Consider the following 27,651-nt stretch of genomic DNA (forward strand, 5'->3'; position numbering starts at 1 on the left):
CTTTTTTAACATACTTTTTAATGTTTTATTAAACCTTTCCACCAACCCGTCAGTTTGGGGATGGTAGATGGACGTCCTGAGGTGAGTGACCTTAAATAACTTGCACAATTCTTTCATGATCCTTGACATAAATGGAGTACCTTGGTCAGTCAAAATTTCTTTTGGTATTCCCACTCTACTAAATACCTGCACCAGCTCCCTAGCTATCGCCTTGGTTGTGATAGTGCGTAAAGGGACAGCCTCAGGATATCGAGTGGCATAGTCCATAATTACCAGGATATACTGATGGCCCCGAGCAGACTTTAACAAGGGCCCCACGAGATCCATGGCTATTCTGTCAAACGGGACCTCTATAATAGGCATGGGAACTAGTGGGCTCCTGAAATGGGGTCTAGGGGCATGATGCTGGCATTCAGGACAGGAAGAACAATATTCAGACACTTCTTTATAAACCCCTGGCCAAAAGAACCTTTGTAAAACTCTTTCAGTGTTTTTTTCTGCCCCTAAATGTCCTGCGGTAACGTGACTATGAGCTAAATCTAGTACCGTTCTCCGATAAGGCTGGGGAACTACCAGCTGTTCCACCACATCCTCACCCCTTTTGACAATGTGGTACAAGAGCTCATTACAGATGGCCATGTGGGGATACGTAACCCTGTCACCTGGTACCACAGGTTCCCCATTAACAATCTTAACATTCTCTCTAGCCTTTATTAAGGTAGGATCCTTTAACTGTTCAGACGCAAACAGATCCTTCTTTACCTCCAGGTCAGGCACGCTTTCAGTTCTAACTACTATGTCTCTGTTCCCGGCAAGAGGGTCCTCACTGGACTCCCCATCTGTCACTTCCCCAGCCAAACTAGCAAAAGGCAAAGGGCCAGAAAGTTCCGAAGACCCACGTACATCCATAAAATCACCGGTATTATCAACTGGCTTTTTACTTCTCACATCTGTTGATAACCGTGATTCCCACAGTTTCCAAAAATGAGGAAAATCCCTCCCTATTATGGCCTCATGCACCAAGGTAGGGACCAGTCCCACTTTAACCATTGCTGACCCACAACAAGTTTCTATATTCACCTCAGCAGTGGCATAATGTTGGGTATCCCCATGTATGCAAGTTACCCCAATAGGTATTTGCTGGACCTTTAAGGGGTTCACTAACCCAGCTTTCACGAGGGTAACTAAACTTCCTGAATCTAGCAAGGCCTCTACCCGGTTACCTTCTAAGAACACATCACACATTTGTTTTTCCAGCTCAGGTGAAGGTACCACAGTACAGGCTAACCTAGCAAAGAAAGACATTCTGCGACATTCAAAGGCAGCATCACATTGCATGGGTTCTTGCGTGACTGGGCAATTGGCAATAACATGACCTGGCATACCACACCTAAAACATTTAACCACACGATTATCAACCCATTTGGGCAGCATAGACCGTTCTAGCCCCATTGGCCTGTTTCCAGGGCCAGTGTTTACAGTCTCTCCAGCCTTGCGTTCTCTTAACCGCCCAGCAACGTTTTCCCACGGAACAGTCTTACCAGTCTTTACTGAAGGGCGCTGTCGAGGATCTATGGGTTGCTGGGTGGTCATCAGTAGTTCCTCTGCTGCCAAATACCTCTCTACCATGTCCACTAATTGGTCAGCAGTACCCGGGTTTCCATGGCTCACCCACTTGCGCAGGACCATGGGCAAAGATCTCAAGTAGCGGTCCATGACGACTCTTTCCACCATCTGGGGACCAGTTAATGTCTCTGGCTGTAGCCATTTTTTTGTTAGCTGAATAAGGTCGTGCATCTGGGAGCGCGGAGGCTTCTCCATGGCGTACAGCCAACGGTGCACCCGTTGTGCTCGTACTGACAGCGTGACTCCCAGGCGGGTCAGGATCTCAGTCTTTAGTTTATCATAGTCCCGAGCCTCAGCAGGGCTTAAATCAAAGTAAGCTTTTTGGGGCTCACCTGACAGGAAACGTGCCAGCAGACTGGCCCACTGTGCTTTCGGCCAGTTCTCACGCTCGGCAGTCCTTTCAAACGTGGTCAGATAGGCCTCCACATCATCAGCCTCTGTCATTTTCTGCAGGAAGTGACTGGCTCGTATAGAACTAGAGCTGGTTGGAGCACTGACGGCCACATCTCCAACCCGAGCTGCAAGTCTCTGCACCACTTCTGCTAAGGCCTCTCTATCCTGACGCTGTTGCCTGTAAAGTTCATCAACAACTGCCTGCTGTTGTCTCTTATTTTCCTCCATTGCCACCTGCTGCTGTCTGTTGGCCTCCTGCTGTAGTCTCCAATTTTCCTCCATTGCCACCTGCTGCTGTCGGTTGGCCTCCTGCTGAGCCGCTGTAGCTTGCAGCAAGGCTTTAAGCAGATCCTCCATGTCAACAGATTTTTCAGGCGGCTTTGCAGCTGCTTTCACCCAGGACATATATCAAACCCTCAGGGGTGAGTCTCAGTAACTTCACACTGGGCTGTATCTGCATAAACCACCGTTTTCTGCAGGCCTCACAAAGCTGCTGCTTTCACTTATGCGCAGAACGGCCTGCTCGCATTCTCCACCAAGTTGTAACACTGTAGGGGTGCAAGGTGCCTTTTCCTGGGGAATATGGCAGCACGCAGCAGCTGAGGAACAACACAAGTCCAGTTTCTGGTACAACTGACCCCGGCCAGTTTTATTGAAACAGAAAATAAAACAAACCCCAAAATAAAAATACCTTGCCTGTCCGGCACTAACTAAACATAAGACGTTCCTAACTGTCACTAAACAAAACACAGAGTTCTTCAGTACATACTGTATAGCTTACTTGCATCAGAAAGCGTGTCTCTCACACACAGATCCTGCAGCCTTCCCAGGCAGTCTGCCCATACTAATCAGGTTAGAAGCACTATATCACTCTTACACAGCTGAAACCCTGAGTAGCCCTCTGTGAGGCCAAAGACCCGAACTGGGCCCAATGTCTAGAACTCGCCTTATCTCTCTCTCAGAGCCTTTACCCAGCTTTTACAGCAAACTGAAAAGGTTCAGACAAAACAAAAAGCATTTTTCCTAGAAGTTAACATTTTCTAAAACATGTAAGACAAGAACCTGGGACAAATATACCTGCCCTCAAACACTATCCCAGTGTTCTTGTCACAATATATATATATATAAGAAGAAGAAACAGCAGCACTCCGGGTCTTGTGTCAGAAAAGCGTGCTGTATTCAAGCATTTGGTGAGAAATGCATATCCGACGTTTTGGGGCTCATAGCCCCTTTGTCAAGGTGATTCACCTTGAAATGATATGATATAATATGTTTTAATGTGACAAAAAATTCTGGCTAATTTATGGCATTATTACAGGGACACATTCGCCAGAGCCTCTTCTGCTGCAGGTTTCAGAAAGAAACACTGGGCCTGATTCATACCTGATCGCTGCTGTACGTTTTCGCACAGCGGGCATTCAGGTAATAACTGCGCATGTGTATGCACCCCAATGCGCACGTGCATTGGCCAACAGCAATGGGCATTGGTGCGAAAATTTCATTTGCACGGGCGTTTGCAAGGTGATTGACAGGAGGAGCCGGTTTGTGGGTGGTAACTGACCGTTTACAGGGAGGGTCCGAAAAAACGCAGGTGTACCCAAGCATTTTCACGGAGGGTGTCTGGCGTCAGCCTCTTCTGATCGCACTGTAGGAGTAAGTCCTGGGCTGCGCAGAGACTGCACACACTGGATTTTTGCAGCTCGGCATACACATAGGATCGCACACTTGTACAGCGAATTTACACTCCCTCTGGGGCAGCAACTATCTGAACGCAGGACAGCAAAGTTAGCAGCCCAGCGATCAGGTCTGAATCACCTGCACTGTTTTATTACTGTGTTTAGTTATTTCAGATACTGCACTAATGCAATAATTTAGTGTTTTTGGTTCTTCCTTTGTTTTCAGTTCTGATCCCAACACAATATAAAGTGAATGATAGTCATTTCTGTAATATATAATTTTCTTGCAGGTCCTTTATTATAGCAGCAGGTTCCCCCATGGTTACTGTGGAGTAGAATCCGCTTAGTTTTTCCTCTTACAGAAAACCTGTAAGCAATATGAGTATGTTCCTATGAAACTCTGGCTTTAGAATCGTGTAGGTTTCCAGGCGTTATAAAGGGCACAAGGTATCAACATATGTTCTTCAGGGTAACAATTCTGTTTTGCATCCTTGACTTATTGGCAGTTGCCATTGGCAATTGCAGAGCCTGATGAAGCACGACTATGGTGGGGGTGCCACTGCTAATGTGAGTACACATTAGTCAATCATACATTTTAGGGAGCTTTTCAAGATCTATTACTAATAGAGAAGAAATATTAACAAAAAAAGAAAAAGAAAAGAAAAGATATTGGGTTTGTTAGAACAAAGTGGTGCACTGCAGTGGGTTGGGTATGTGTGACCGCCGCTAGGGATCCCGGCGGCGGAATGCTGGAGGGGAGCGCAAGCGCAACAAGCCCCTTGTGGGCTCACTGTGCCCACCACGCTGCGGGCTCGGTGGCGAGCTGCACTCACCACAGGTTCTATTCCCACTCTATGGGTGTCTTGGACAACCACGATTAGGAATAGTCCCTGCTAGTCGGCATGCCGACTGTCAGGATTTAGAGTGGGGCGGGATGTATCCATCGGTAATGTGACCTCCAGTCACATAACTACATCCCCACTGCAGTACCTTCAAAAGATAGATGGGAAGTACTGTACTCCGGGTGCTTCGAGATCTATTTAGCTGGTCAGTGATTCAAAATACATTTAACTTAAAGCACAACCTGCTTTGCATATTTCCATTGGTAATTAAAAACGTTGTAAGCAATCAGGTTTTTATCTATCTTTTTTTTATAGAATTTGCTAGATAAATGATAGGATCTGATTAGTTGCTACAGGCAACACGTCCACTTGTTCTCTTTATAAGGTTTGATAAATCTTTCTTAAAATGTCTTATTGGTGTCAATTGTGCTTGTTGATGCCAAAATTGATTATTATTTTTTTATGACTTTCTTTTTCTTCAACATTATTAATCAAGGCTTCTCTAGGCACACATTATGCAATTACCGGCCTAATCTGCATATCATTGGTAGATCGGGCTGTTAATTGCATAATGTATTGGCGTGACAGTTCAGTGATGATCAGATGGTAAGGCATGAATAGTCTTGTATGCACTACTGTGGCCAACGTCTGACAGACATTTTATCTGACAATTATGCCTAGCATTACTCAGTACAGCCAACTGTTAAGTTGTTAGCAATTACCTATGATTGGTGTTGTCCAAAGCTTCCTAAACTCTGCCCTCAAGGGTATCTGGTCTGTAGGTCGACAGTGTCTAGGTCGACCACTATTGGTCGACAGTAACTAGGTCGACAGGGTTTCTAGGTCGACATGTGCTAGGCTAACAGGTCAAAAGGTCGACATGAGTTTTTCACATTTTTTCCTTTTTTTTACTTTTTCATACTTTACGATCCACGTGGACTACGATTGGAAACGGTAACCTGTGCCGAGCGCAGCTGTAGTGGAGCAAAGCACCTTGCCCGAAGCATGGCGAGCGAACACGGTGCACTAATTGGGGTTCCCGGTCACATTTGACCTGTCGACCTAGACCATGTCGACCTAGAATCCCTGTCGACCTACTTACTGTCAACTAATAGTGGTTGACCTAGACACTGTCGACCTAAGTGTGGTCGACCTTCAATACCACACTCATCCTCAAGGCACCCTAATGGTCCAGCTTTTAAGTACATCCATGCTTGGCCACAGGTCACTTGATTAGTACCATCAGTCAATTTGATTTGACTTTGCTGAGCCATGGATATCTTTTTTTAAACCTGTACTGTTGCCTTGAGGACTGAGTTTGGAAACCAATGGTCTAGTGCAGAGGTTCTCAAAAGTGGTCCTCAAGGCACCCCAATGGTCCAGATTTTGGATTTATCCATGCTTGGCCACAGGTGACTTAATTAGCACGTTTAGCTCTAATGTTAGTAATAGGCACCCATTATGCCTTAGGAAAATATTGTGAAAATCAATATACCAAAAGAGAATTGAATCATTAAAGTATTAGCCTTATATTGAAAATGGTGAATCAGGGGTTAAAAAGAGATGTATCTGGAATTCTTTTTACTCCATAGAATGAAAAAAGTCAAATAGAATGTCAGAATGATAAGATCCTGCAAAGCCATTAGGACAATCAGTTGCTTGGAAACAGGCCACAAACTGGAGCCTGGTGCCTGGGATGAGTCACCTCCAGCTATGCCTTAATGTTGCTCAAAGCAAACACTGTCCACCTGTGCAAAGATGGCTGTCATCCTATTATGTGTCCATGGTAGAGACAAATTAGGTATTTTTGTTTGCTGTGTTTAGAAAATCAGACAGCTGTGTTTTCCTTCTTCATGCTTTGCAATTACATCGGAAAAACAGAAACACACTGCTTTATTAGGCCAGAATCAGCAATGACTATTATATATCCTTTACACCAGAGGTTCGTACTTCTCATTGCACGGTTACATCCTTGTTTGTCACATCACTCAACCCTAAACTATAGATTCACAATCTCAGTGTAAAATAAAATGGAAATCCATTAAAAATAATTATAGGACAAGTATATGAAGTAATAAGGAGATTTATGGTAGACTTACCATGGTTAAATCTCTTTCTGCGAGGTACACTGGATTCCACAGGGAATAACATTGGGGTGTAGAGTTGGATCTTGATCCGAGGCACCAACAGGCTAAAGCTTTGACTGTTCCCAGGATCCACTGCACCGCCTCCTCTATAGCCCCGCCTCCAGGCACTGGAGCTCAGTTTCATTAACCAGTCCAATGCAGTAGCAGGTAAAATAGAGATGGTAGATGTTAGCCACATAGAACCACATTCTCACGACAGGAGAAGGTACCAGTGGCTAATGCCATACAAACCCAAAGAAGCTAAGTGCGTCAGGGTGGGCACCCTGTGCAGTCCAGTGTACCTCGCAGAGAGAGATTTAACCATGGTAAGTCTGCCATAAATCTCTTCTTCTGCAGCAGGGTACACTGGGATTCCACAGGGAATAACATCGGGGATGTCCTAAAGCAGTTCTTCATAGGAGGAGACGCACTGTAGCAGGCACAAGAACCCGGCTTTCAAAGGAAGCATCATGGGAGGCGGAAGTATCAAAGGCATAGAACCTGATGAACATGTTCACTGAGGACCATGTAGCCGCCTTGCACAATTGTTCTGCAGACGCGCCATGGCGGGCCGCCCAACAGACTGAGTAGAATAGGAGTCCAGCCTGCGCATAGGCTTATGCAATAACCATTCTAATCCATCTGGCCAAGGTCTGCTTATTCGCAGGCCAGCCACGTTTGTGAAAACCAAAAAGTACAAAAAGAGATTCAACCCTCCTGATGGAGGCAGTTCACTCCACATAGACACGGAGAGCCTGTACCACATCCAAAGATTTTTCTTTGGAGGACAGACCAGAAGAGGTGAAGGCCAGTACCACAATCTTTTGGTTAAGGTGAAAAGATGACAACACCTTAGGCAAACAACCCGGTCACGGTGAAAAATCAAAAAGGGTGGACGACAGGATAAAGCGCCTAAGTCCGACACCATCCTAGCAGAGGCAATAGCCAACAGAAAAACAACCTTAAGCGCAAGGCAATTAAGTTACACCGACTCAAGTGGTTCAAATGGAGACTCTTGCAGGGCATTCAAGACAACAGACAGATCCCATGGAGCCACAGGAGGGACATAGGGAGGCTAAATCCATAGAACACCCTGAGTGAAAGTGTGAACGTCAGGAAGAGACACAATTTTCCTCTGAAGCCACACCGACAAGGCAGATATATGAACCTTGAGGAAGGCCAGACGAAGGCCCAAATCTAGGCCTTGCTGAGAAAAGCCAAAACTCTTGAAGTTTTGAAAGTATACGCATAATAATTCTTAGCAGCACACCAAGTGAAGTAAGAATTCCAGACCCTGTAATAAATCCGAGCCGAAGCTGGTTTACGGGCTTTCAACATAGTTTGAATGACCGCCTCAGAAAATCCTTTTGCTCTCAGGAGTGATGCATCAAGAGCCACGCCATCAAAGCCAGTCTGGCCAGGTCCGGGTAGACAATAAGGGCCCTGAACGAGGAGGTCGGGACATTGAGGAAATAGAAGAGGACGCTCTATCGAGAGACCCTGCAGGTCTGAGAACCAGTGCCGTCTGGGCCACGCTGGAGCAACTAGAAGTAGGATTCCTCCTTCTTGCTTGAACTTCCGTATTACCCTGGGCAGGAGTGACACTGGAGGGAGCACATATGGCTGCCGAAAGTTCCATGGAATTGCTAGTGCATCCACGAATGCAGCTTGAGGGTCCCTTGTCCTTGCTCCGAAGACCGGAACCTTGTGATTTTGTCAAGACGCCATCAGGTCTACATCTGGTAGGCCCCACTTGTCCACTAGGAGTTGAAGGCTTCGGGATGAAGACTCCACTCTCCGGCGTGTACATCCTGATGACTGAGGAAGTCCACTTCCCAGTTGAGGACACTGCCGATATGGCTGGCAGATGGTGTTCCGCCCATTGGAGAATTTTTGACACTTCCATCATTGCCATGCGGCCTCGAGTGCCACCTTCATGATTTATGTACGCCACCATGGTGGCGTTGTCTGATTGTACTTGAACAGGCCTGTTCTATACCAGAGGCAGGGCCAATGTCAATGAATTGGTCACTGCCCGCAATTCCAGAATGTTTATCAGAAGGAGAGATTCCTCCTTGGTCCACCGACCCTGGAGAGAGTGTTGCTCCAACACTGCGCCCCAACCCCGCAGACTAGAATCTATTTTTAGGAGAACTCAGATGGAGATCCAGAAGGGACAGCCCCTGCTCAAATGTTGGTCCTGTAGCCACCAGCTCAGTGGCAGACGAACCTCCGGAGTCAAGGAGATCATTTGAGACCTGATCCGGTGAGCACTTTCCACTTGGAAAGAATTAATCTTTGCAGAGGGCGGGAATGAAATTAAGCATACTCTACCATGTCGAATGCCGACACCATGAGGCCTAGTACTTGCATCGCCGAGTGTATTGACCCTCTCTGGCGATAGAGGAAGTATCTGCTCCTGTCCTGAAGCCTCAGGACTTTCTCTGGAGTCAAGAACAATCATTGGTTGTGTGTGTCCAGCAGTGCCCCCAGGTGCACCATGCTCCGAGCAGGGACCAGCGAGGACTTCTGCCAGTTGATGAGACACCTGTGGGCTTATAGGAATTGGACCGTCAGTTCCAGATGACTGAAGAGAAACTTTGGGGAGTTCGCCAGGATCAGTAGGTCATCCAGATACGGCATGATCCTGACACTCTGACAGCGGAGAAGAGCCATCATGACTGCCATGACCTTGGTGAAGATCTGAGGAGCCAAGGTCAGTCCGAAAGGCAAGGCCCTGAACTGAAAATGTAGGTTGCCAATAGCAAACCGCAGATATTGCTGATGCGACATGGCAATAGGTATGTGCAGGTAAGCATCCTGTTTGTCCAGGGATACTATATAGTCCTTGGGCTCCATAGCCAGTACAATAGAGCGCAGAGTTTCCATATGGAATTTGGATACCCTCACAAATTCGTTCAAAGATTTGAGGTTGAGTATAGGCCAGGAGGAGCCATTTGGTTTCGGGACTAGAAACAGGGTCGAATAGTAACCCCTGCCTCTTTGAGACAGAGGTACCGGCACAATCACTCCAGTATCTAGAAGAGATTGTACAACCAAGTGTAGAGTTTGTGCTTTCAGCGGATCCGAAGGGATAACCGTCGCGCAGAACCGTTGAGGGGGGCGTCTCTTAAAAGAGATTGCGTATCCATGAGAGACAACTTCCCGCACCCAGGCATCCGAAGTGGTCCTTAACCAGGCCTGGGCGAACTGCAGAAGTCGGCCTCCCACCCTGGGGTCCCCCAGGGGGAGGCCCGCCCTGTCATGCTGCAGGCTTGTCCTGTTTGGAAGCAGGCTGACGGGCAGCCCAAGATTGCTTAGACTTGGGCTTGGAAGTTTTGGAAGTATGAGCCTGTCTCGGATACGCCTGACCCTTTGCTTTACCTGGAGGTCGAAAGGAACAAAAAGCGGTACTCTTAGCCTTCGGAGCAGAAGGATTAGTACTTGGGAGACATGCAGTCTTGGCTGTTGCCAAGTCAGTCACGATCTTGTTCAGATCCTCTCCAAATAGTAAGTCCCCCTTAAAAAGGAGCACCTCCAAGGCCTTTTTGGAGTCCAGGTCCACTTTCCAGGACCTTATCCCCAAAATCCGGCGTGCCAGGATAGACGTAGTAGATGCCTTGGCCGCCATTACACCGGCATCAGAGGCCACCTCCTAAATATAGTGAGAGGTTGTGGTAGTATATGACAGATATTGTCTGGCAGTGTCAGAAAAATTTAAGGGTAGCTCATCCTCAACTGCCTGATCCCATGCTTCAATAGCATTTGGAGCCCAAGAGGCTGCCATAGTGGGTCTATGTACAGCATCGGTACGTGTGTAGAGAGACTTCAGGCATCCCTCCACACGCTTATCCGTCGGTTCCTTCAGTGAAGTGACAGTGGTGACAGGCAGAGTAGAAGACACCACTAGACGGGCGACATGAGAGTCCACCGGCGGTGGAGTTTCTCACTTGTTACTCAACTCCGCAGGGATAGGATAACGAGCCAACATCCTTTTAGACAGGGAAAATTTCTTTCCTGGAGATGACCAGGCTTCCTGACGTATGTCAATTAAGAGGTCAGAATGAGGTAAAACTACTAGAGCAAGCTTCTGACATTTAAACTTATCAGATTTCTTAGACATAGTAGGAGGTTCAATCTCATCATCAATCTGGAGAATCAGCTTTATAGCCTCCACTAGTTCAGGAATATCAACCTAAGTTGTAGATTCCTCATCAGAAACAACTGTATCCATATCTGAAGGATCAGTATAATCCCCATCCTCATCAGAGGAATCATCTGAAATATTAGTGGATTGTGAGGAAGAAATGGCCCGCTTAGGGGACCCTTTGGTCCCAGTAGGGCGAGGGTTAGGTTTGTGTTTAACCAAGGACTGATTTAATTGCTGTAATTGGGTGACAGAGTATTTGCCCATGGCGGATTAACTACAGGGACAATATGCGGCTGTAATGGCACAGGAGGTCCCACAGGGGGCGTAAGTCGTGTTACAAGCATAGTCAGCATATTTGAAAAAGCAGCCCAAGGTGGGTCTTGAGTAGCCACAGCTGCTGCAGACTGACTGGAAGGTGCAGGGCACCTAGTACCTGAACCCTCAGCTGAAACCATTTCCTCAGTCAAACCCATGGCGCTAGCACTGCATGATGCAGGAGCGCTTGCGGATTTCCCACCCTGTGTAGCAGACATCATTGGGAATGTAGCTGTAGGGCTCAACAGTACAATAGAGCCAGACAAACACAATACCTGCAAAAAAAATCTGTGTTATGTGACAACAAATACAAAGCACAAACAGAGGATTTAAGCGGTGTGAGGTGACTGAAACACACAGTGAAAAATACAAAACAGTATACCCTGTGGAACACTATATGGTATATGAGACCCTGACGCACTTAGCCCCCCAGGGTACAGAATATAGTGATAGCAATATGTGTGATACACAGAATAGAAACCACACAGCAGCTATAGGCACACACAGTCACAGGTACAATGCAGAAATTATTACAAATAATCAATAAAACTGCACTGGACAATAACAATGCACAGTAAACATGGGATGTATATCACAGAATACTTGTACTAAATATTAATATAGTAGTGCACTTGTTCTTAACTAACGCTGTCTAAATGACATGTAGAATACTTAAGTGTCCTTTAAATGCACAACGCTGATGAGGCAGCCGGCTTTACAGAGTAGTCAGTGCCCAGCAGTCCCAGAATCAGCGCATCTATGTGAAATGGTGCCCAAACGCTGACAGGGAGTGAGGGAGAGAGAGAAATGCAGCTCCAGGGCGGGAACACTTGCTGTAGATGGCGGCTGGGGGAGGGGCTACAGGTCAGAGCCTTATCCCCTCTGCTGGACTTCACCACCGGGTACTATGGAGCCTATAACAAACAACAAACAGATTTTTTGTAAATCCGACCAGTGCTCCCTGCCCTGGTGGATATAGTAGGGTCCCTGCACGGCCACAGTGTCCACGCCAGCGGCACTGTCCATCTCCTGGGACTACGACCGGATCGCAATTTACCTGCGGGTGTCCCACCCGGGGGACCCTCTTACCTCCTCTCTGAATTGCGGCCACGCGATCCAGGAGAGCAGCGGTGATGTGTGCCTGAGAACCGGAGCGCCTCCGCTGTAAGTACCCGGGAACCAGGCCGCAGGAGTATACAGCGCCGCTGATGGAGGTGATGGAGCCGCAGCACAGAATGTCAACATGACACACATTGCAACTAGTGCTTGTGCTGCGGCCCTTAAAGTTTTCTAGGCACCAACTTACAAACTGAGCTCCTGTGCCTGGAGGCGGGGCTATAGAGGAGGCGGTGCAGTGCATCCTGGGAACAGTCAAAGCTTTAGCCTGTTGGTGCCTCGGATCAAGATCCAACTCTACACCCCGATGTTATTCCCTGTGGAATCCCAGTGTACCCCGCTGCAGAAAAATAAAATATATAGGATAAGTATATAAGTATAAACATAGGACAAGTATATAAAGAGCAGGATAGTGCAGAAGCTGTGTGTCTTCATGACATTACTGTGCTTGTTTGAGCAATGGGTATGCATTTTTCTATAACATTAATTCTCCCTAAGAAGGACATAGGGAGACGACTTCAACTCATCAATTCCCTCTCACATAATTTTACGGCTGACTTAACATCAAGACTATGTAACAAACTTAAATCCTTTGAGATCTTTACTCCTAAGTATGTTATAAACTTTGAAGCCCACCAGATAGGTAAATAGTGTGGCCATGCTGTTTCCTATATCCATGTTTAAGATAATAGTTACTGATTTATCAAAATTGATTGTGAATCCAGAAAACGTAACAAATTCTAAAGAGGGGTACACACGAAGAGATCTGTGCTTAAGATCTAAGATTTAGACCATTTAGACTAGAGAAATTTACGAAAGTCTTTAAAATTGTATAAATACACTTGAAATCTCCAGGAGCATGTTCCCTTATTCATATTAGATATACCAATCATTATCGAGATCAAGGCATGATCAGAAATCAAAGTCTCCAGAGTCAGTCGTGTCTGTAACTACAAGAATACAGGTGGGTATACCAGCACTGTCTGAATTACATAAATAATGAATGGACAGTTGGTTTAAAATTTAAATAATCTTATTTTATTATCTAAAATAACAAAGAGAATAAAATACCTTCTCTAAAATATGCAGATACAAAAATAATACACAGTATTATTGCCACCTCCTGAGGAAGCTGGAGGCTCTGGAACCAACGTAACGCGTAGAGCTTGAGCTTTTCCACTCTGCTGTGATTTTAACTCCTGCTACATCTTGGCACACTTTTGGACACCTGCTCCATTTTGGGACTTTGCACTACAGCACTTTAAATTCCGGATCATCCCTCCAGCCATAATTGGACTCCACCTAAGGCTGATGCTACATCATGGGATCTATGCTTCAACATATCCGGTAAACCCATTGCATACCTAGTGACTGTTTCCATGGGAAAGTGTCCTAGCCAAGATTCCTGAACTATACAGGAGTACATAAGTGGAACTTCTCTTGTATTGCAATATACATATACATCTCTATTGGTGGCAATAATCCATGTACTGTGTATTATTTTTGCATCTGCATATTTTAGAGAAGGGATTTTATTCTCGTTATTTTAGATAATAAAATCAGATTATTTTAATTTTAAACCAACCATCCATTCATTATTTATGTAATTCAGCCAGCGCTGGTACACCCACCTGTTTTCTTGTATTTGCTATATATTAAGGGATTTTAGACCATCCCTATACCAGCTGCTGTTGACACCGCACTTGTAATTTTTTACTTTGTTGTGTCTGTAACTAGTCTATCTGATATAACAATATATGGCGAGACAAAAACCTGTGTACTCCTGAATAAAATGTATATGCCCATCCTGTTGGATTAAATATATGCAAATAATCTACTAAACCATGAGAATTTTTACATTTAGATATAAGATTATCTCATTTGTATGGCAATATATTCGAAAAACTACAGCCTTCTCTAGAGCCGGGTTATCAGCTATGTTAAAGTCTCTTTGTAATAGCATCTGAGATAGAGCAAAGAAAAAAAAATTGAGCGGAGTCCGGAGAATGGGGGTAATTCCAAGTTGATCGCAGCAGGATTTTTGATAGCAATTGGACAAAACCATGTGCACTGCAGGGGAGGCAGATATAACATGTGCAGAGAGAGTTAGATTTGGGTGGGGTGTGTTCAATCTGCAATCTAATTTGCAGTGTAAAAATAAAGCAGCCAGTATTTACCCTGCACAGAAATAAAATAACCCACCCAAATCTTACTCTCTCTACACATGTTATATCTGCCTCCCCTGCAGTGCACATGGTTTTGCCCAATTGCTATCAAAAATCCTGCTGCGATCAACTTGGAATTACCCCCAATATACATTCACTAAAGTGTATTTATGAGAGTGAATTTAAACTGTAAGCAGAAAGCAAAGACCTTCTGGATCTTCCATTCTGTCTAAAATAGTATACGACAAACGACAGTTTAATACTATGGCTACACCTCTGGATTTAGAGCACTAGGGGCAGAAATGCAGTCTCCAATCTGAGGGGCCTTAAGTTTGGAGTTGTCTCCCCCCTCCAATATGTTTCTTGTAAGAAGGCTCCACAACTCTCTTCTGCTTAATCGGGGTATTAAAACCACCTACATTCCAAAAAATTAAATGAATATATCATTATATAAAATAAAAAGAAGCATTCCTATTACTATAATTCATCTAAAAAAAAGAAAAATAACAGGGAAATGTACTAGCGCTATGAACCGCCATTAACATCCACAAATGCCATGTCTATCATAGAATATAATGAAAAAGTCTGTTGTTTTTATAAAGTAACAGTGTTTAGTAGTCATGCATATCATCATTTCCCAAAATGTTCCATACACTACCAAAGTGCAAATAAGAGTTTTGGTGAACAAAACCAGTGCCATGTGAATATAACATCAAGTAAGCATGACCAGGTGGAAAGAAAGGCATTATACAGAAGAGTAGCAACATAATGTCATCTTCAAGCGCTGGCAGGACTGAACCTGAGTTCAAAGTAAACCGGGTTGAACTGGGAATAACCCGGGTCAATGCTGCAAGTGCCTACAGTAGGTCACCTGAGCCCCGGGGCAGTCTTTCACCCTCTTTGTTATGATGCTTGTCACTTCTCCATTATACAGTTTGATTTTTAATTTTTTTTTGTTTTTGTTATTTGCATGTTTTAAATCTGTATATAAATACCTGTTACATCAATAACATCAACACTTCCTATAAGTTAAGGAACAACAAGATGCTGTTGCAATCATTCTTACCAATGTTACATATTGTGTAGCAGATCTCAGAAACTCAGACCCAAATCTATTTAGTTTGTCACATGGAACATACAATTGCTATTATGCCATTGTTAGTACAGAAAGTATTCAACTGAATCAATAAAGTGTATTCCAATTTCTGATATACTTTCAAAAACAATTTTATTTGCAGAGAACCTGGACACCATGATAGCCGTACAGACAAAGAACAAGCTTGGAAAGAACGCTGTGTATCAGAGTAACAAGGTGTCAGCAGGTATTTCATCTTACTGTTGCAGTGAATATTCAGGACATCCATCAGTAGTAGCAATATTTATCTTACTGTTACAGTGGATATAAAAGACATCCATCAGTAGTAGCAATATTTATCTTACTGTTGCAGTGGATATACAGGACATCCATCAGTAGTAGCAATATTTATCTTACTGTTGCAGTGGATATACAGGACATCCATCAGTAGCTATATTTATCTTACTGTTACAGTGGATATAAAGGACACCCATCAGTAGTAGCAATATTTATCTTACTGTTGCAGTGGATATACAGGACATCCATCAGTAGTAGCAATATTTATCTTACTGTTGCAGTGGATATACAGGACATCCATCAGTAGTAGCAATATTTATCTTACTGTTGCAGTGGATATACAGGACATCCATCAGTAGCAATATTTATCTTACTGTTACAGTGGATATAAAGGACATCCATCAGTAGTAGCAATATTTATCTTACTGTTGCAGTGGATATTCAGGACATCCATCAGTAGTAGCAGTATATTTATCTTACTGTTGCAGTGGATATACAGGACATCCATCAGTAGCTATATTTATCTTACTGTTGCAGTGGATATACAGGACATCCATCAGTAGCTATATTTATCTTACTGTTGCAGTGGATATTCAGGACATCCATCAGTAGTAGCAATATTTATCTTATTGTTGCAGTGGATATTCAGGACATCCATCAGTAGTAGCAATATTTATCTTACTGTTGCAGTGGATATTCAGGACATCCATCAGTAGCTATATTTATCTTATTGTTGCAGTGGATATTCAGGACATCCATCAGTAGTAGCAGTATATTTATCTTACTGTTGCAGTGGATATACAGGACATCCATCAGTAGCTATATTTATCTTACTGTTACAGTGGATATAAAGGACATCCATCAGTAGTAGCAATATTTATCTTACTGTTGCAGTGGATATACAGGACATCCATCAGTAGTAGCAATATTTATCTTACTGTTGCAGTGGATATACAGGACATCCATCAGTAGTAGCAATATTTATCTTACTGTTGCAGTGGATATACAGGACATCCATCAGTAGCAATATTTATCTTACTGTTACAGTGGATATAAAGGACATCCATCAGTAGTAGCAATATTTATCTTACTGTTGCAGTGGATATTCAGGACATCCATCAGTAGTAGCAGTATATTTATCTTACTGTTGCAGTGGATATACAGGACATCCATCAGTAGCTATATTTATCTTACTGTTGCAGTGGATATACAGGACATCCATCAGTAGCTATATTTATCTTATTGTTGCAGTGGATATTCAGGACATCCATCAGTAGTAGCAGTATATTTATCTTACTGTTGCAGTGGATATACAGGACATCCATCAGTAGCTATATTTATCTTACTGTTACAGTGGATATAAAGGACATCCATCAGTAGTAGCAATATTTATCTTACTGTTGCAGTGGATATACAGGACATCCATCAGTAGTAGCAATATTTATCTTACTGTTGCAGTGGATATACAGGACATCCATCAGTAGTAGCAATATTTATCTTACTGTTGCAGTGGATATACAGGACATCCATCAGTAGCAATATTTATCTTACTGTTACAGTGGATATAAAGGATATCCATCAGTAGTAGCAATATTTATCTTACTGTTGCAGTGGATATTCAGGACATCCATCAGTAGTAGCAATATTTATCTTATTGTTGCAGTGGATATACAGGACATCCATCAGTAGCAATATTTATCTTATTGTTGCAGTGGATATTCAGGACATCCATCAGTAGTAGCAGTATATTTATCTTACTGTTGCAGTGGATATACAGGACATCCATCAGTAGCTATATTTATCTTACTGTTGCAGTGGATATTCAGGACATCCATCAGTAGTAGCAATATTTATCTTATTGTTGCAGTGGATATTCAGGACATCCATCAGTAGTAGCAATATTTATCTTACTGTTGCAGTGGATATACAGGACATCCATCAGTAGCTATATTTATCTTACTGTTGCAGTGGATATTCAGGACATCCATCAGCAGCTATATTTATCTTACTGTTGCAGTGGATATTCAGGAGATCCATCAGTAGTAGCAATATTTATCTTATTGTTGCAGTGGATATTCAGGACATCCATCAGTAGTAGCAATATTTATCTTACTGTTGCAGTGGATATACAGGACATCCATCAGTAGCTATATTTATCTTACTGTTGCAGTGGATATTCAGGAGATCCATCAGTAGTAGCAATATTTATCTTACTGTTGCAGTGGATATTCAGTACATCCATCAGTAGTAGCAGTATATTTATCTTACTGTTGCAGTGGATATACAGGACATCCATCAGCAGCTATATTTAACTTACTGTTGCAGTGGATATTCAGGAGATCCATCAGTAGTAGCAATATTTATCTTACTGTTGCAGTGGATATTCAGGATATCCATCAGTAGTAGCAATATTTATCTTACTGTTGCAGTGGATATTCAGGATATCCATCAGTAGTAGCAATATTTATCTTACTGTTCCAGTGGATATACAGGACATCCATCAGTAGCAATATTTATCTTATTGTTGCAGTGGATATTCAGGACATCCATCAGTAGTATCAATATTTTAATCTTATTGTTGCAGTGGATATTCAGGACATCCATCAGTAGTAGCAGTATATTTATCTTACTGTTGCAGTGGATATACAGGACATCCATCAGTAGCTATATTTATCTTACTGTTGCAGTGGATATTCAGGACATCCATCAGTAGTAGCAATATTTATCTTACTGTTGCAGTGGATATTCGGGACATCCATCAGTAGTAGCAATATTTATCTTACTGTTGCAGTGGATATACAGGACATCCATCAGTAGTAGCAATATTTATCTTACTGTTGTAGTGGATATTCAGGACATCCATCAGTAGTAGCAATATTTATCTTACTGTTGCAGTGGATATTCAGGACATCCATCAGTAGTAGCAATATTTATCTTACTGTTGCAGTGGATATTCAGGACATCCATCAGTAGTAGCAATATTTATCTTACTGTTGCAGTGGATATACAGGACATCCATCAGTAGTAGCAATATTTATCTTACTGTTGCAGTGGATATTCAGGACATCCATCAGTAGTAGCAATATTTATCTTACTGTTGCAGTGGATATTCAGGACATCCATTAGTAGTAGCAATATTTATCTTACTGTTGCAGTGGATATACAGGACATCCATCAGTAGCTATATTTATCTTACTGTTGCAGTGGATATTCAGGATATCCATCAGTAGTAGCAATATTTATCTTACTGTTGCAGTGGATATTCAGGACATCCATCAGTAGCTATATTTATCTTACTGTTACAGTGGATATTCAGGACATCCATCAGTAGTAGCAATATTTATCTTACTGTTGCAGTGGATATACAGGACATCCATCAGTAGTAGCAATATTTATCTTACTGTTGCAGTGGATATTCAGGACATCCATCAGTAGTAGCAATATTTATCTTACTGTTGCAGTGGATATTCAGGACATCCATCAGTAGTAGCAATATTTATCTTACTGTTGCAGTGGATATTCAGGACATCCATCAGTAGTAGCAATATTTATCTTACTGTTACAGTGGATATACAGGACATCCATCAGTAGCTATATTTATATTACTGTTGCAGTGGATATACAGGACATCCGTCAGTAGTAGCAATATTTATCTTACTGTTGCAGTGGATATTCAGGACATCCATCAGTAGTAGCAATATTTATCTTACTGTTGCAGTGGATATACAGGACATCCATCAGTAGCTATATTTATCTTACTGTTGCAGTGGATATTCAGGATATCCATCAGTAGCTATATTTATCTTACTGTTACAGTGGATATTCAGGACATCCATCAGTAGTAGCAATATTTATCTTACTGTTGTAGTGGATATTCAGGACATCCATCAGTAGTAGCAATATTTATCTTACTGTTGCAGTGGATATTCGGGACATCCATCAGTAGTAGCAATATTTATCTTACTGTTGCAGTGGATATACAGGACATCCATCAGTAGTAGCAATATTTATCTTACTGTTGTAGTGGATATTCAGGACATCCATCAGTAGTAGCAATATTTATCTTACTGTTGCAGTGGATATTCAGGACATCCATCAGTAGTAGCAATATTTATCTTACTGTTGCAGTGGATATTCAGGACATCCATCAGTAGTAGCAATATTTATCTTACTGTTGCAGTGGATATTCAGGACATCCATCAGTAGTAGCAATATTTATCTTACTGTTACAGTGGATGTACAGGACATCCATCAGTAGCTATATTTATATTACTGTTGCAGTGGATATACAGGACATCCGTCAGTAGTAGCAATATTTATCTTACTGTTGCAGTGGATATTCAGGACATCCATCAGTAGTAGCAATATTTATCTTACTGTTGCAGTGGATATTCAGGACATCCATCAGTAGTAGCAATATTTATCTTATTGTTGCAGTGGATATTCAGGACATCCATCAGTAGCTATATTTATCTTACTGTTGCAGTGGATATTTAGGACATCCATCAGTAGTAGCAATATTTATCTTACTGTTGCAGTGGATATTCGGGACATCCATCAGTAGTAGCAATATTTATCTTACTGTTGCAGTGGATATACAGGACATCCATCAGTAGTAGCAATATTTATCTTACTGTTGTAGTGGATATTCAGGACATCCATCAGTAGTAGCAATATTTATCTTACTGTTGCAGTGGATATTCAGGACATCTATCAGTAGTAGCAATATTTATCTTACTGTTGCAGTGGATATACAGGACATCCATCAGTAGCTATATTTATCTTACTGTTGCAGTGGATATTCAGGATATCCATCAGTAGCTATATTTATCTTACTGTTACAGTGGATATTCAGGACATCCATCAGTAGTAGCAATATTTATCTTACTGTTGTAGTGGATATTCAGGACATCCATCAGTAGTAGCAATATTTATCTTACTGTTGCAGTGGATATTCGGGACATCCATCAGTAGTAGCAATATTTATCTTACTGTTGCAGTGGATATACAGGACATCCATCAGTAGTAGCAATATTTATCTTACTGTTGTAGTGGATATTCAGGACATCCATCAGTAGTAGCAATATTTATCTTACTGTTGCAGTGGATATTCAGGACATCCATCAGTAGTAGCAATATTTATCTTACTGTTGCAGTGGATATTCAGGACATCCATCAGTAGTAGCAATATTTATCTTACTGTTGCAGTGGATATTCAGGATATCCATCAGTAGTAGCAATATTTATCTTACTGTTACAGTGGATATTCAGGACATCCATCAGTAGTAGCAATATTTATCTTACTGTTGCAGTGGATATTCAGGACATCCATCAGTAGTAGCAATATTTATCTTACTGTTACAGTGGATATACAGGACATCCATCAGTAGCTATATTTATATTACTGTTGCAGTGGATATACAGGACATCCGTCAGTAGTAGCAATATTTATCTTACTGTTGCAGTGGATATTCAGGACATCCATCAGTAGTAGCAATATTTATCTTATTGTTGCAGTGGATATTCAGGACATCCATCAGTAGTAGCAATATTTATCTTACTGTTGTAGTGGATATTCAGGACATCCATCAGTAGTAGCAATATTTATCTTACTGTTGCAGTGGATATTCAGGACATCCATCAGTAGTAGCAATATTTATCTTATTGTTGCAGTGGATATTCAGGACATCCATCAGTAGTAGCAGTATATTTATCTTACTGTTGCAGTGGATATACAGGACATCCATCAGTAGCTATATTTATCTTACTGTTGCAGTGGATATTCAGGACATCCATCAGTAGTAGCAATATTTATCTTACTGTTGCAGTGGATATTCAGGACATCCATCAGTAGTAGCAATATTTATCTTACTGTTGCAGTGGATATTCAGGACATCCATCAGTAGTAGCAATATTTATCTTACTGTTGCAGTGGATATACAGGACATCCATCAGTAGTAGCAATATTTATCTTACTGTTGCAGTGGATATTCAGGACATCCATCAGTAGTAGCAATATTTATCTTACTGTTGCAGTGGATATACAGGACATCCATCAGTAGCTATATTTATCTTACTGTTGCAGTGGATATTCAGGATATCCATCAGTAGTAGCAATATTTATCTTACTGTTGCAGTGGATATTCAGGACATCCATCAGTAGTAGCAATATTTATCTTACTGTTGCAGTGGATATACAGGACATCCATCAGTAGCTATATTTATCTTACTGTTGCAGTGGATATTCAGGATATCCATCAGTAGTAGCAATATTTATCTTACTGTTGCAGTGGATATACAGGACATCCATCAGTAGCTATATTTATCTTACTGTTACAGTGGATATTCAGGACATCCATCAGTAGTAGCAATATTTATCTTACTGTTGCAGTGGATATACAGGACATCCATCAGTAGTAGCAATATTTATCTTACTGTTGCAGTGGATATTCAGGACATCCATCAGTAGTAGCAATATTTATCTTACTGTTGCAGTGGATATTCAGGACATCCATCAGTAGTAGCAATATTTATCTTACTGTTACAGTGGATATACAGGACATCCATCAGTAGCTATATTTATATTACTGTTGCAGTGGATATACAGGACATCCGTCAGTAGTAGCAATATTTATCTTACTGTTGCAGTGGATATTCAGGACATCCATCAGTAGTAGCAATATTTATCTTACTGTTGCAGTGGATATACAGGACATCCATCAGTAGCAATATTTATCTTACTGTTGCAGTGGATATACAGGACATCCATCAGTAGCTATATTTATCTTACTGTTGCAGTGGATATTCAGGATATCCATCAGTAGCTATATTTATCTTACTGTTACAGTGGATATTCAGGACATCCATCAGTAGTAGCAATATTTATCTTACTGTTGCAGTGGATATTCAGGACATCCATCAGTAGTAGCAATATTTATCTTACTGTTGCAGTGGATATACAGGACATCCATCAGTAGTAGCAATATTTATCTTACTGTTGCAGTGGATATACAGGACACCCATCAGTAGTAGCAATATTTATCTTACTGTTGCAGTGGATATTCAGGACATCCATCAGTAGTAGCAATATTTATCTTACTGTTGCAGTGGATATTCAGGACATCCATCAGTAGTAGCAATATTTATCTTACTGTTGCAGTGGATATACAGGACATCCATCAGTAGCAATATTTATATAACTGTTGTAGTGGATATACAGGACATCCATCAGGAGCAATATTTGTCTTACTGTTGCAGTGGATATACAGGACATCCATCAGGAGCAATATTTATCTTACTGTTGCAGTGGATATTCAGGACATCCATCAGTAGTAGCAATATTTATCTTACTGTTGCAGTGGATATACAGGACACCCATCAGTAGCAATATTTATATAACTGTTGCAGTGGATATACAGGACATGCATCAGTAGTAGCAATATTTGTCTTACTGTTGCAGTGGATATACAGGACATCCATCGGTAGCTATATTTATCTTACTGTTGCAGTGGATATTCAGGACGTCCATCAGTAGTAGCAATATTTATCTTACTGTTGCAGTGGATATTCAGGACATCCATCAGTAGTAGCAATATTTGTCTTACTGTTGCAGTGGATACACAGGACATCCATCGGTAGCTATATTTATCTTACTGTTGCAGTGGATATTCAGGACGTCCATCAGTAGTAGCAATATTTATCTTACTGTTGCAGTGGATATTCAGGACATCCATCAGTAGTAGCAATATTTATCTTACTGTTGCAGTGGATATTCAGGACATCCATCAGTAGTAGCAATATTTATCTTACTGTTGTAGTGGATATACAGGATATCCATCAGTAGTAGCAATATTTATCTTACTGTTGCAGTGGATATTCAGGACATCCATCAGTAGTAGCAATATTTATCTTACTGTTGTAGTGGATATACAGGACATCCATCAGTAGCAATATTTATATAACTGTTGTAGTGGATATACAGGACATCCATCAGTAGCAATATTTGTCTTACTGTTGCAGTGGATATACAGGACATCAGTAGCAATTTTTATCCGAAGTGTACGGGCACCAGGCAGTAATGTAATGAGTAATCCCAATTTCTCTGGCAGGCAGACAGTTCATGTTCCCCTATTTGTACATGTGGTGAATATATTCAGGCACATACAGAGGGCCTAATTCAGAGATGTACAAAGGGCCTAATTTAGAGATAGGCACAGAAGCACCTGCAGCTGCATCTATTGGCGGTCTCCCGTCTACGACTTTGGTTGGATGCCGATATTAAGTAATTCCCTTGTGTACAGCGTGCATCTGAATGTGCAAGGACTGAGTCTCCCACTTGCAGTGTCCATACACGCAGCAATGGGGGTAATTCTGAGTTGATCGCAGCAGGATTTTTGTTAGCAGTTGGGCAAAACCATGTGCACTGCAGGGGAGGCAGATATAACATGTGCAGAGAGAGATAGATTTGGGTGTGGTGAGTTCAATCTGCAATCTAATTTGCAGTGTAAAAATAAAGCAGCCAGTATTTACCCTGCACAGAAACAAAATAACCCACCCAAATCTAACTCTCTCTGCACATGTTATATCTGCCTCCCCTGCAGTGCACATGGTTTTGCCCAACTGCTAACAAATTTCCTGCTGCAATCAACTTGGAATTACCCCCAATATCCATTGCTGCATCCTTAGACACCACCATTGGTCTCACCATCAAAACTCGCACCAGCTCTATGGCAAGTGCAGTTCCTCCATCCAAGTATGGCTTCCTATGTGAGCAGTCGAGGGTCTGTGTACAGAATGTTCACAGACATATCGGGTGTACACACCCACTGATCCACTGCCGATATATCGTCCATTAGATAGAATAGACAATATATCGACTATTGTATAACCAGCCTAAGACTGTTCCAAGAGAAAGAGTTGTTTTGAAAGCACTAATCAAATAAGTCAGTGGTTCCCAAATGCCGTCCTCAAGGCACCCCAACATTCCAGGTTTTAAAGATATCCTTGCTTATGCACAGGTGACTTAATTAGTACCTTAGTCAGACTAAGGTACTAATTAAGTCACCTGTGCATAAGCAAGGATATCCTTAAAACCTGGAATGTTAGGGTGCCTTGAGGACTGCGTTGGGAACCTCTATCCTGTTCTGAGTAAAGTGAAACAAAAACAGCCAGCAGTTGCTTTTGATGCCCTGTTTGCTTCTGTTTAAAAGAAAACTCATGAGTGAAACATAATGTGGTGAAGTTTTATCACACCATTTCTTATTCTCATTCATAGCTTATCATTTCTCTTATGCACCAATCACTCATCCCTTGTCACACTCCGTCTCAGCCCTCAGTACTCCTCCCTCATTAATCATGGCAAACATCAAATGTTATATTTACTTTACACACTTTTTTGATTGTGACAAGTGATGATGTACAATAAGAATTCAGATATTTGACTATGGTAAATGATGATGTCCCAATATGGGAATTGTATAGTTGTTGTTTTTTCATTAGGGACCTTCAGAGAACAACTGAAAGTAGAATACAGTTGCCTAATGTCCCCCATACACTTGTGCGATGCCCCGCGACGCGACATCGCGGGGCATCGCATCGGCAGTTCAGGTGTGATGATATTGCACCGGAACTGCCAAAGTGATTACCATGTGATCATGCGATAGATCGCATTGTAATCACATGATGGGCACGTCACCGCTGAGTTGCCGCTCCCAGCGGTTGCCCATCGCGCATCGCAGTTTTTAAAAACACATGCAATTGCACTGCGATGCGATAAATATTAAGTGCAGCACATAATATCTTGATATGTGAGATTCGACCGGCGTGCCCGCACATCGCGTCGCATGGTACATAAAATGTGCATACAATCCTGCGATTTATCTCACAGAAGCGGTCGAAATCGAACGGTTGTACCAGATATCTCACAAGTGTATGGGCACCATAACACATAAGGGTCCTAGAGACATTCACAGGCATAAAAGTTTCAGGAAGTGAAGATATTTGAGATGACAGTGTGATCATGGGAGCAGTTGTTTGACACTGCAGTCGGATGTAAACTTAGGTACATAGAGTATTACGTTACCATATTCTCTGGCACTAAATTAAATATTCTAAGACAAAGGTTAGAGGAAAGAGTGCATACTTTGCCAAGAACTGAATTATTTAGTCGACAATAGTCCCTCAAGATAAGCTCTGTCATTTTTCTATGTAACTGACAAAACAGATGGAGACTCTGATAGCACCAAGGAAGCTGCAGCCATTATGGAAAAGGAGTACGAAAAAATAAAGGATTCTACAAAGCTTCAGGAGCCAAATGAAGCTGAAAACAGTGAGAAGCCCAAAGGTAGGAGAGCGCTCATTTCACCATAAGTAATCTTTTTTCACCAAAGTCAGTTTTATTCATTTTATCTCAGAATAGATAGAGCTTTCTTTGAGTGTCATATTTCTTTTTTAAGTCTGTTATATATTGGAGAAATGACCACATTAGAGAAATACACCTTTTCTCGTTGTTAGTGCATGTCCTCTGATAAACTGAACTTGTAATCAGCAAAGGCCTTATAAATGAAGGTGTACTTCATTTAAAATGTAAAGGAATAATAGGGTTGTAAACAGAGGCATACTAACGGTATACGGATGACAGATTGACAGCATTATAAATCATAAATACGCCTATGGCTGTAAATACAGGCTGTATTTTTTTATTCTTATGCTTTGCTATCAGGAGACAGTAACTAGTGGGTCTCCTTTTTGTCTGATTCAGTGAAAAATGTATTTATTAATAGAGTTGCCATTTACATGGATCTGATAGACATAATACAGTTTCCTTCAAACCTGGAGCAAGCTTTCTCAGCACCCTTATGCAATCAACAGCCCACTGCCCCTCCTGTCCAGAATAAAAATGCTCCTGGCTTGCTCCCCTAAAGCTATATGGATGACTGATACAGAAAGCTGTCCAGGCTCCATTGCTGCCACGGAATTTCTAGAGGGGAGGGGTCGAAATGTAAGACTTCAGAACAAAGCAATACTGGCCCAGCATTACCAGGCCACACAGTTAAAATTAATAATTAATTACTAAAAAATGTAAACAAATGTATGTAATTTTTTTTTTTGAAAGGTGGAAAAATACTGTATGTTACCAATAAAGCCTTCTCCTACATTACATCCTGATATAGGGGGTAATTCAGAGTTGATCGCAGCAGAACATTTGTTAGCAGTTGGGCAAAACCATGTGCACTGCAGGAAGGGGGGGGGGGGGGCAGATATAACATGTGAAGAGAGAGTTAGATTTGGGTGGGGTGTGTTCAAACTGAAATCTAAATTGCTGTGCAAAAATAAAGCAGCCAGTATTTACCCTGCACAGAAACAAAATAACCCACCCAAATCTAACTCTCTCTGCAAATGTTATATCTGGCCCCCCCTGCAGTGCACATGGTTTTGCCCAATTGCTAACAAATTTGATGCTGCGTTCAACTCTGAATTACCCCCCTGGTGAGAGTGATTGGCAAAGTATGGAGAAGCAATTGGCAGAGAGGGCTATCGTTTGTGATACTTAGCGATAGCTGATGCAAACAGTAGCGCTTAATAAATAGCAAAAAGTAATTTAAAGAGAACATAAGTAATAAGTATACAGGGAACCTTAAAATAATAAGATTAGTGTATTTATTAGAAGTGATCTATTTTCTGCTATTCCTAAACAACGTTCTAAATTACTATTGAAAACCATGTTACATCCACTCAATTGCTCATAATTTCTAAGATTAAACGGTACCACGTGGGACCCTAACCAAATAATACTTTGCAGTGTCAGTTCCTATTTGGGAGGTGAAGCCTCTGAATGCCTGACTGCAGAGAGGGAAGGGGACAGACACTCC

The 27,651-nt window shown here is 41.8% G+C and overlaps 1 protein-coding gene across 1 annotated transcript in view; it reads left to right on the forward strand.

Annotated features, from left to right (window-relative positions):
• SCG3 (secretogranin III) overlaps window positions 1–27,651 on the forward strand; it is a 78,534-nt gene that overhangs the window by 42,922 nt on the left and 7,961 nt on the right. Inside the window, exons 9-10 of the mRNA XM_063926085.1 lie at window positions 15,648–15,731; window positions 26,004–26,123. Coding sequence (XP_063782155.1) covers window positions 15,648–15,731; window positions 26,004–26,123 — 204 coding nt within the window. The remainder of the gene's footprint in view (window positions 1–15,647; window positions 15,732–26,003; window positions 26,124–27,651) is intronic.

The sequence above is a fragment of the Pseudophryne corroboree genome, chromosome 6 (genome assembly GCF_028390025.1).
Source record: "Pseudophryne corroboree isolate aPseCor3 chromosome 6, aPseCor3.hap2, whole genome shotgun sequence".
Taxonomy (NCBI): Eukaryota; Metazoa; Chordata; class Amphibia; order Anura; family Myobatrachidae; genus Pseudophryne; species Pseudophryne corroboree.